Source organism: Pseudonaja textilis, chromosome 2 (genome assembly GCF_049901715.1).
Source record: "Pseudonaja textilis isolate UNSWEBS1 chromosome 2, rPseTex1.2, whole genome shotgun sequence".
Lineage (NCBI taxonomy): Eukaryota > Metazoa > Chordata > Lepidosauria > Squamata > Elapidae > Pseudonaja > Pseudonaja textilis.
The window spans coordinates 70,137,328-70,149,772 of NC_141991.1; the positions used below are offsets into that span (position 1 = coordinate 70,137,328).

The window sequence follows — 12,445 nt, forward strand, 5'->3', positions numbered from 1 at the left end:
CTTTCCTCTGATATCTAAAGGAATGCATCCAAACTCAGAAACATAATAGTTTAAAATGATTTTGTTTCATGGTCACAGTGTAGTTTAGGACTTAAGAGAGTAAACTTAAATCATGCCAATTCTAACATGCTTATCACCACATTCCCTTTTTCATCCACCCTATAAAACATACCAGTTGGAGGCAAATGCTTTGAGTATTTACATTTTGTGGAAATTTAAAGTATGAAAATATATGCAAACTTTTTGTGTCCTATACTAAGAGAAGGAGCTTGAGAGGTATTAGGAACTGTCAAAAACACTTTTTAAAAATTTATAAAAACTAATATGATCATTCATCCCAACATTCCACTAAAAAGCTTTTTTAAAGAGAACTCTAAGATTTTATTTTTTCTCCAATAGTAAACATTTATCATGATTGCCTAGTACTATAGAGGTATGATTATGAACAACTTGCCTTTTATGTTCAAGATTTTCTGTAAAAAATTCACAGAAATAAGCATTTGACAAATATTTCTTACAAAAATGTAATATAAAGTTGATGGTCAATAGCTATTACAAGTTAAAGACGACAATACAATATGACCAAATGGCATTTTTGGTTTATCTATAATATTGATAAGTCCTCACATAAGACTAGTAATTGGGAGAAGAATTTCTGTTGCTAGGTGATGAGGACATAAAGCGCAATGTCATATGACCACATTAATAAGCAACAGCAACCCAGTCAGTTCCCCAGTTGCCATCATTAACTAAATCACTGCAGATTGTTAAATGAGGATCTCATGTGGTTGGTTGTTCTGACATTTTGCTGGCTTCCCCATTGACTTTGCTTGCAGGTAGTGGTAGAGAAGTTGGAAATTGCAATCATGTGACAACAATAAGAAGTTGGAGCCATTTGCCAAGTACTTGTATTGCAATCATATGGCCACTGGAGAGTTGCAAGGTTGTAACTATCACTATTGTAAATTCAAACAGTTGCTAAAGGAGTGGCAATTAAGCAAGGATTATTTGTATTATTTCATGTAATTGGTCTCTCCTCTCTTTACAAATGCTTTGGCTGTTACAAAACAATACTTATACAAGTTTTCAGAAAAAGGACACAATAAAAATTTATTTTAAATATATTATAAAAGAAAGACCATTCAATTCGTAAAAATACTAAACTTGACATCCAAATGATTTCCAGTTAGTCAGCGATACTACATTAAAGTGCTAGACATCCTTGATTTTCCCCAACTTAAGACATTGTCCCAAGATGCACAAAATAAATACACAATTTGTGGCGACATCCAATTTAAAAGAAACTGTTAAGCATGCATTACAAAGAGGGAAACTATTCAAGAATCCCTGAAGACTTTCTACATATGAGCTGCATTTTTCTTGCTTCTTTCCCCTTAAATCTTTCGCTGTTTAATAATATTGTTGGAAGAGCTAATGTTATACTTACTTTGGTTACATATCTTGTAATGTTGTGAACTTAATGCATATAATTTTCTTCAAGATAAAAATATCTACCTACCACAACATGTTTGTATGCTTTTAAATTCATTCAAATTAAAATCCTTACCTACTAGAATGTGAAGGTATCTCTAATTGATGACAAATCTATTGGAGAGCTTAGAACAGAATGTAGTTCAAAATTGTAAGTAGACCTCAAATTGAGCTGTTTTTTAAAATGGCTATAGTGATCTAAAATGATATTTAAGGATGATACGTTTATGTAAAACTTGTTTTTAAATTATCCAAACACAACTACAATAGTGTCTTTAATTTAACATTTATGTACTCTATGTTTTAATTTAAGAAAAAAGAGGCATTCTGTTTAAAAAACAAAAGAAAATCAACTGCCTGTAACATATTTCCTTGGAGGTTCCACTTCCTATGTTGGAGCCCAGCTGAGATTAAACCTAGCTGGGAGAAAAGCACCTGTAGGAAGTCACCATAGGAAGGTAAAATAAATCCCTTGGGGAAGACTTGCTTGGTTCTTTTAAGATCAATTATGAATTCAGAATACTTCAAAATCTTTAGCAATATTTGTTTAAAATCTAGTTCATTGTGATTGTTCACCAAGATACTACAACTTCTGGAAAAAACTCTATGTACTTTGAGCATGTTAAGAACATTTAGAAATAGGATGCCTAGAATTCTAAACAATTAGTGGCATAATTGAAATAATGGGAGGCATAATGTCAGGCTGCACTAAAAATAATCCAAGAAACAGAAACTTTGTGCAGCCCTTCAGCAAGAAATGTTGATTTTGTTACATATTAAAGGAGAAATTATTCTTTATGCTAGTTTAACTTACATCAAACTAGTAATTTTTATATCAATGTCAGTACGCTGTGAATAGTTCTATCAAACATTTCCCCCCAGATGTGAATATTTTTATATTGCAGATCTATAAGAAAAATTAAGATCGAAATAGAAACTTAAATCAATGAATTTACTCTTTGCATGGTAAAAAGAAATATAGTATGGTCTACTAATCTTCTACAGATAGCCTTTGATTTACAACAGTCAGGACTGGAATTTTGGTTCTTAAGCAAATCATCACATGTCTGAACCAGATTTTCCAGCCATTTTTATAACAGTTGTTAAGCAAATTACCACAGTTCTTAAGTGAATCACATGATCACTGAAGTGAATCACACAGCTGTTCAGCAAATCCAGTTTCCCCAATTGACTTTCCTTGTTGAAGCCAGCTAGGAAGGTTGCAAATCAGTCATGTGATCACAAGATCCTGCAACTGTTGTAAATGTGATTGCCAAGCATTCAAATTCAATCACGTGACTACGGAGGGTGGTGAGTCATAATTTTGAGGACAGGTTGTAAGTCACTTTTTCTGAAGCTCTCATAACTTTGAATCGTCAGTTAAATAAATGATCATAAGTCAAGTACTGCAAGTACTACAGTACTTGACTTCATCATTATTGTTATCTAGAATATGATCAAAAAATTGGCCTGACAATAACAATAAATAGCAACCACTGAACAGATTTTCTTGTACTATTCACATTTCTGGTATAGAAGCTATCAGATCCTCAAGATGACTAAAACAAATACCACTGTGAAAAAGTATTCAAGAATACATGAAGATGTAAACAGTTTTCTTTTAGCACAGCCCTATTATTAAGTTTATATGCCACCCATCTCATAGTTCGAGGCAACTAGATCTGGGGAAGGATGCTTAATATCCCATATAATTAATTATATTTTGATATGCTTGGAAATTCACTGGAGAAATTGGGGTTAACATTTTCATATTTGTGTGCCACCATCTAGTACTAATAGCCAGTCAGGATGTCCTGTGAAGATTAATACCTCCCAACACTTGTAAATGAAGTGAAATGTCAGAACCCAGAGATTCTCAGATTTTCTAAATTATCCATCATCTTTCCATCTTGCAATCTGAACTTAAAATAACATCATACTGTCAAAATATCACTAACTGCACATAGTACATAAGTCTTGTACATTTCATACCTATTTTACTCTTGTCCAGCAAGGCACTAGGAAATTGTTCAAGTGTAAGCTTTTGTTGTACATTTGCATTTTAAAAGGCACTTCTTTATTTTAATGATGCTGTTATGTTCAATTTTACTGAAACTCTAATTGGTCAAGTGTATGCAAGAGTTTTCTAAACCAAACAGTTCCCTGTAATTAAGATCTTTAGTTGGCTTCCAAAAATTCACATTGCATCACAACTGACCACGATATTTCTCTTCATAAAAGCTAAACAGTCAAAATGGTCAGTTAAAACTATACTGAATCGCTGCAACTAAGTGAGGAACCACCTATTTACAATCATTTAGAATGCCTTATGGAATAGCAGATAAAATGGCAACATTGTAACAATTTTATAACTGCAAGCTGTCTCCAGGCTCAAAAGTGTGGTTGTGTGTATGTGATGATCTATAAAGTCCTATGCAACTTGGAATAAGGCTATTTGAAGGACTGTTCTTTCTGAATATTCCTTGGCTTTTAAGATCTTTGATAAATATCTTCTTTCACTCCACCACCAAGAGATGGGAACTCAAGAAAAGGCCTTGTTGATGTCTGCTACCAGAGTTTCAAGTTGCCTGTCCCAAAAAGTCATCTTTTCAATCAGTGGGTAAAAGTACCGTTATTTAGACTGATCTTTAAGTATATTTTGACTACTAAATTAGGTATATATGCTATTGTTTTCATCATACAGCTATAATTATATTTTATATTTTAAATGTAATATTTGTATAAATTCCTGGAAAGTTTTTATGTAGGATTTAAGTCTAATAAATGAATAAATACAAGGTCACAGTACCCACTATTGTTCTGTAGACTTAGCACCAAGAGATCTGATCCTCATGTAAAATATGCTTGCTACTTGAGGTCAAGTAGTGTGACTCTGAAGTATTCCTAGTAAAATTGGGAAGCTAAATATTTATTTTTAACATAACTAGTTGATAAATTTCCAGAGGAAGTATTTACATACATGCAATCTGGAAAGTTTATAGAACATGTTTTCATGATTATAAATAAACATGAATGTGGACTAATTATTTACAAACATGGTAAAATGAACGTTCATTACTCAACTAGTCAATTGTTACTATAATAAAACTTTAAAGAGTTCTAAAAGAATCATTAGTATTAGAAATCAAGAAATACTAATCTATCAATTTATTTGGTAAAAAAATGACAGGTATTATATTGCTGCAGAGAAATCAAAATTTTTCACTATCCTCTTAAGATCTAAATGGATTGACAAAATTGCCATGTTAGATGCAAGAGCCATAATTATAACCGGATCAGGAATATACATTAGGAAATTCAGCTAAAATCTGACTTTTTTCTTAAACTTGCCACATATGGCTTATTCAGTGTCTATCTATTATCACAGATATTTGGCATTCATATCTGTGAACATTGTTTGAACATATACTGATTGTTATGTATTATTTAGTCAGGCCCATCATGAAAAAGCAAACATCAAGTTAAAATGGCAACTGGTCATGTACACCAGTGGCCCCCAATCTTTTGGGCACCAAACCATGGAGGCAGGTTTTTCTGCAGACCGGACAGAGCTGATTTTGCATGCTGCCTGCATTGCACGGATGGGGCTTTGCTTGTTTGTGCAGCCTGGTTTCTGGCATGCTACATACAGACCAATGCCGGTCTGCAGACTGGGGGTTGTGGACCCCTGATGTACAGTATTTACTGCTGCTATTACTATAAATTATGGTATGCAAGAATAACACTACTAAGTTTATTCTTGTCTTAAATTAACATTTTACTGTAATCTACATGTTTCCTGATGTTTAGTTACTTCAGTTATTTAGAAATTTTCAGTGATGTTTCATTCTTGCAGTTTTCTTAACTAAACCAAAAAAGGAAACAAAACAAAAGGAATTGGATAATTAAACTTGAATAAAAGACGTTTTCACATGAATTCATTTTTGAATTCTAGCTGTGTTCCTCTATACACTTCACAGGTTGTCACTGTTTCCAAATCTATAATTATAACAATGTAGACTTCTAGACTTCTTGTTTAATGGGGATGAATTATCCAGAGACATAGATGCAGCATCATCAAAGTAAAGACTGGCCTGATAGTCACTCTCTCCTGAGATTCTCCCTTTTTCATTTTTTAGAAAATTATTTTTTTAAAAATTGTCATATCCCCTGTAAAAATTATGACTGTAATATTTACATATAAATAATGTCTTTAAAGATCAAGATTCTTATTAAATGTTTCCAAGACTGTTGAATTTGTATGTTCAAATATCCATTGTTGTGTTGGAGATGAAGGATTGCACATGTTCATGAAGATTTTTCGATCACTTTCATTACAGTCCATGCAGCTGCCACTTACTGGGTGATAAAGTGTCTTGTCCTGAGGATGAAAGTTAAAATTAGTCTTACTACGTATACTGTTTTATTGTTTAAATAAGTTCCTAAGCAAGTTTTGCATAAATAACTTTTTTCATATCAAAAGTCAATATATAATCCAACAGACTTTATTGGGAAGCATGTTTTGCAAAAGAAGCACATTGTTAAATTTTTGAAATTATTATGGTATTTGCTCCTTCTTGAATCTCTTCTTCTGAACAACATATTATTAATAGCTCATTTTGTTTTTTATTATTTAAGCAAAAAATAAAGTATCATCCAAAATGTTACAAGATGATCACACCATTTGATGCAACTACATGTACTTACTTTTCGATATTTCCATAGCTGATTTCCTTTCATTCCATGACAGTCATAAAGGGTGATTGGGCTATTGTGGGAAATAGCATCAAAACAATATTTCTTTGCGTGTTGAGGGTCTCCTGGACGGATATCCTCTCGCCAGCTGAATGTGAATACCTGTTTAATAAACATATGCTATCAGAAATAAATGAGAAAAAAAATCATTTTTTTCAGATAGTTACTTAATTTTTAATTATTTATTTTTGGACAAGAAATTAGACATTTATCAGTATAAAAGGCTGCCATTATATGGTCAAAGATTAGCATATTAAGGTTTTTTATACTGTTATGAGTCTTTCAATCATTGTCTTTATATAACAGAGAGGAATTATGCAAGAATTGATGCCTTAGATGCCTTAAGTCATCAAAAATTAGAATCTAATCTAGTTGATATATTTATGTCTTCTGCCTCTTGACAGTCATAGACAGCTGTAGATTGGATCATGGCCACTAAGATTATTTCAGCAATGATATTACTGCCAGTACTAAGAAGAATCATGTATGTGCCAACATAAGCCCATTGGCCTATTAGCACTCAGATATTCTATTAGTGATAAATGATTTTACATTTTCTGACAGAATTAGTCATTCTAATTCAGTTTTCAAGAACAGCTGCTTTGAGATCCATGAAAGAATATTTTGCAAAGCCTTCATACTTAGTGATTTTTAAAAGATTTCTGAATTGTATTCAGTTACATTTTGCAAAGATTTGCCAATTTCTAATGGTAAATGCTACAGTGATGGAAACACAAATGTGTTTTATTGGTGTCTAGGTGGCAGTGAAGAGTGGAGTGAAAATATCAGATGTCTGAAGGCCCGTCCTGATATAGTCTCATGGTATGATAATAAAAAAAAAAAAAAAAAAAATGCACTGTAATCGAAAGCTTAGTTTTAGAAAGATTGGCAGCCTGACGGATAGGTCTGCAAGCTCCTGAAGATTGCAGCCGAGCATCTCAGCCTTCCCTGGCCGGACCCTAAACCGGCCTGTAGAGACAGTGATAGTGAAGGGCACATCCTGTGGATCCCAGGGACATCATAAAGTCCCTGGTTGATCCAGGAGAAGCCCTTTTGCCAGTGGCTGCGAGGCAGCTTTAAAGCTGCTGAAGCTGGGACAGCTCCGGAACGGAAGAGACTGAAAGAGAAAGTGAGTCGGCTTGGGTGAGAACTTTTTTTTTTTACTATTACTCTGAGACTTAAAGGACACCCTAAGAAAAAGGGAAATCTTTAAAAGTTTGACAGAACTGAGTAAGCGGCGGTTTTTAAATGGAAATGTCAAAGTGAGGCTTGGCTTTTTATTTTTTTACTTTTTTTTGCTACTGGACTTCTATTGTGATTTAGCCCTGTTAACTGGACTGGTTTTTTTTCCATATATACAGTTATTCTTTCTTCTCTCTTTTGATTTTTCAATTTTTTAGATTAGAGGCTCCCTTTAGCAATCCCTTTTTCTTTTCTTTTTTATAGATACATATATATTGTTTCCCTTTTTAAACTCCTATTACGTTCTATTTGGGAAGGGGGGAGGAATGAGAACAAAGAAACTGTGTAACACTGCCAACTAGTGGCTTGAAAATATTCTACTTGAAGTTGAGAGAACTGTGAAAGATTTCTCTTTCAAGGACATTGCAACTTGATAAGATAGAGGGAAGAACATGAGAGTGTTATTACAGGTGTTCTTCTGGGCTCCTATCAACAATTGAAGTTTGGCTTTGAAGCTTGTGGAGAAGAGACTTTTAATAAGAGCCATGGATAACTAAACAAAGTGCAGTGTGTTCTTTCTTATTTTATTTTTAGCTGTGCCACCCCCCCCCCCACCAGTCTTACTGTACTCTTTTCCTTTTTTTTCTCCTTAAAGGAAAAAAAATCTTTATTTTTGTAATATTTTTATTTTTGCCTTTTGCTTTAAAGAGAAAACCTCAGAATCTCTCCTTTTTCTTTTTCTATTGGGATTTTCTTCTCGGCCATTCATATTTTTGGTTCATCTTTATGGTTTCTCTTTGTTTTTTTATTTTTTTATTTTTCACCTTTGAGACCTCCCAATTGGATTAAGGTGTGAAGAACCTGAAGAAATTTTCTCTCTCATTCTTTTTCTTTTTAATTATTATTGGGCTTTTTTCCTTTTTTTTATCTCCATTTTTTACCTTGGATTACAACTGACAATTTTATAATTGGATTAAGGTCTTGAAGAACCTGAAGATTTTTTTGTTCTTTTGTTCTTTTTTATTATCATTGGGCTTTTTCCTTCTTTTTATTTTTATTCTTTATTGTGGATTATTTCATAATTGGATTAGGGTCCGGAAGAACCTGAATAATTTTCTTCTTCTCTTTTTCTTTCTTCCTTTTTAACCATTGGGCTTTTTACTATTGGGCTTTTCCATTTTGGATTATAATTGGCTACCTTACCAGCTGGATTAAAGCTTAAAAAGAATTTGAAGGTCTTGAATTGTTTAAAATGAGTAGGAAACTCATACCTTCTGGCATCTCTACCTCTACTTCTGCCTCCCCACCATCTGGAGGACAACGTTTAATCCAGACAATGTTAAAGCAAGATAAAGAACAAGAAAAAGTGACTTTACAGATGATTATGCAAGGAATCCAAGATCTCAAGATAAAATCAGATACTATTGAACAAAGAATAGAGAAGACCGATGAAAAAGTGGAAAATATTCAACAAATGATGGCGAAGTATGATGAGAGATTCCAAAAAATCGAAGAAGGTAAACAAAGAGAGGAAAAGATTGGAAATACTGACAGCAGATTAACAGTGGTTGAACAAAATAAAAGTGGGATGCTGAAGTGGGAGATGGAGAGGTCAGAATTCTATCTCAGATTTCAAAATATAGAGGAAGAAAAAGGACAAAATTTGGCTGCGATAATGATAGAAATTTTGGCTGATGTTTTGGAAATAACAGAGGAAAAGATGATGGATGGAGTAGATGAGGTATACCGAGTTTTCACAAGATATGCGATGAGAAATAACTTACCAAGAGAAGTCCACATCAGATTTACCAAAAAATCCATCAAAACACAAATATTACAAGCGGTAAGAGAGAAGACGTTGAAATACAAAGGCAAAGAGATCGTAGTTTTAAAACAAATACCCAGAAGAGTAAGAGAGATGAGAAGAGAATATCGATTCTTGACCAAAATGCTATTTAAAAAGGAGGTGAATTATACGCAGAATTTTTCGGAAGGAGAAAGGAAGAGGAAGAGAAAGAGGTCTCATTAATTGAATTCCAAGAGGAACAAATGGGGACTGAAAAAGAAGAAGGCGCAGTAGGTGGACAGGTGGATATCAAAGAACAACGTGAACCAAGATCTACGAGAGCTGTCAAACCTAACTACAAAATATAATCATGGAAGAGAAAAAAACTGATTACAATGAATATAAATGGACTTAATTCAGGTGTTAAAAGAAGGAAAATTTTTCATAAATTAGGGAAATTAAAGTTTGACATAATTTGTTTACAAGAAGTACACATTAAAAAACAACATGAACAATTGTTAGTACAGACAAAATTAGGGAAAATATTTACTTCTTTGACTCAATGTACGAAAAGAGGAGTGGTTTTATACATTAAAGAGGCTACCCCAGCAAAATTGATTTATACTAATGAAGATGGAAGAGTATTAATGGTGGAAATAATGGACAACAATATAAAAATACTCTTGATTGCAATTTATGCTCCGAATGATAAACAAAAAGAATTCTACAAAAAACTACACATGAAAATAACTAGACTGGACTATGCCAATATAATTATGATGGGAGACTTTAATGGAATTGTGGACAATAAACTGGACTATATAGCAACAACAACAAAGTAAAATAGAAAGATTCTCCCTAAATCCTTTTTTAAAATGACAGACGAATTAACCTTAAAAGATATATGGAGAGAAAGAAATGCTAAAACTAAACAATACACTTTCTATTCAAATAGACATTTATCATGGTCCAGATTAGATATGATTTGGATCTCAACCGAATTAATATCTAATATTCAAGAAACAAATATTGAAACAAGTACTTGGGCAGACCATAACCCAATGACAATTAAATGGAAGGGACAAAAAAAAAGATCGAGATGGATGCTAAATAATACTATCTTAAAGGGAAAAGATTTTATACAATGGATTGAGAAAGAACTGGCTTTTTTCTTTAGAGAAAATAAAAAAGAAGATACCTCAATGCAGATTGTTTGGGATACAATGAAGGCATATGCCAGAGGTTTGATAATAGATTACATAAGAAAAAAGAATATCAGGAAAAGGCAAGCCACTAAAGCCTTGGAAGATGAGTATAAAAGACTTGAAAAAGAATTACAGAAAATGCCACAGAAAAAAGATATTAAATTGAAATTGGACATAACTAAACATAAAATGGGTTTAATAGAGAAAGAAGAACTGGCACAGAAAATTAGAAATGCTAAACAGAATTATTTTGAAGATGCAAATAAACCAGGTAGATGGCTAGCATATAAATTGAGAAAGGAGAAAGAATCAAGGAAAATATTGCAGTTAATAGATGAACAAGGCCAAGTTTGCCATGGTAATAAGGAGAAAAAGGAAATTATTCGAGACTTCTATGGGCAACTATATAAGCAAGAGAATATTGATGAGGAAAAAGTCCAACAGTATTTACAGAATGCTAACCTACCTAAGATATCTAAAGAGACTGAAGAAATGCTAGAAAGCAATATAACAATGATGGAATTAACTGAAGCACTTAAGAAACAAAATAATGGGAAAGCACCAGGTCCAGATGGGCTTCCGGCAGAATTCTATAAAACACTACAAGAATCATTGAGCATTCCATTGTTAGAAGTCATGAATGAAGCTATGTCAAAGAAGATGATACCTAAAACACGGTCAGAGGCTTATATTACACTTATTCCAAAAGAAGAGGCTGATCCACTGCAAATTAAGAACTATAGACCTATTTCTTTATTAAATGCAGACTATAAAATCTTTGCTTCAATTTTAGCAGAAAGACTTAAAAAATATTTAAATAATTTCATTCATCCAGACCAAAATAGATTTCTGCCAAAGAGACAAATTAGAGACAGTATGAGAGTAATCCTGGATACTTTGGAATACTATGAGGCACATCCTGAAAAGCAAATGGCTTTGATATTCCTAGATGCTGAAAAGGCATTTGATAATGTGAACTGGAGATTTATGTTACTACTACTGGAACAGATGGGTTTTTCCAGAAAATTTATTCAAGCAATAGAAGCCATATATCATAAGCAAACGGCAAAGGTAATGATGGAGGGAGAACTTACAGACTTGATTAATATAAGAAAAGGCACAAGACAAGGATGTCCCCTATCTCCTTTGCTATTTGTATTGACCTTGGAAGTGTTGAATAGAAATATGAGAGATGATAAAAGCATAAAAGGAATGAAAATCAAAAAGGAAGAATTCAAATCGCAAGCCTTTGCGGATGACTTAGCCTTTATTTTGGAAGACCCCTTAGAAACAGCTCCAAAGCTATTGGAAAAGATAGAGACATATGGCAAGGGGGCTGGTCTGAAAATAAATAAAGAGAAAACAAAGATCTTGACAAAGAAAATGCTACTAAGACAAAGAAGAACTGGCAGACCTGTTGAAAATCCAAGTCACGAACAAGGTCAAGTATTTGGGGATATACTTGACATCAAGATGTAGTACATTAAAAGAGAATAATTATATGAAACTTAAACAACAGATAGCCTTAGATTTGAAGAAATGGGAAAACTTACAATTGTCATTAATAGGGAGAATTTCAACAATCAAGATGAATATTTTACCCAGAATCTTATATTTGTTTCAAACAATACCAATTAGGCTCGGAAAAGACTATTTTGAAGACTTAAATAAAATTGTGCTGAAGTATATATGGCAAGGTAAGAAAGCGAGAATAAAGCTAAAGCTTTTGCAAGATGCTAGAATTAGAGGAGGTTTTGGCCTGCCTAATTGGGAGTTGTATTACCAAGCTGCAAATTTGATGTGGGTCAAGGAATGGATAACATTAAGAAAGGTTAGATTGTTGACACTAGAAGGTCATGATTTGCTGTTGGGTTGGCACGCTTTCTTATGGTATAAGGGAACTAAAACACAGGGTTACTTTAGAAGACATTATATACGGGAGTCTTTGTGGTTAAACTGGGAGAAGATAAAAAGACAATGTTATTTGAAAATTCCAGTTTGGTTATCGACTATTGAAGCATTTTCC

The 12,445-nt window shown here is 33.1% G+C and overlaps 1 protein-coding gene across 1 annotated transcript in view; it reads right to left on the minus strand.

Moving 5' to 3' along the window:
- Positions 1-1,083: 1,083 nt before the first annotated feature.
- GALNT10 (polypeptide N-acetylgalactosaminyltransferase 10) overlaps positions 1,084-12,445 on the minus strand; it is a 62,457-nt gene continuing 51,095 nt past the window's right edge. Inside the window, exons 11-12 of the mRNA XM_026696653.2 lie at positions 6,199-6,348; positions 1,084-5,872 (exon numbers count right to left, since the gene is read on the minus strand). Coding sequence (XP_026552438.2) covers positions 5,705-5,872; positions 6,199-6,348 — 318 coding nt within the window. The 3' untranslated portion in view covers positions 1,084-5,704. The remainder of the gene's footprint in view (positions 5,873-6,198; positions 6,349-12,445) is intronic.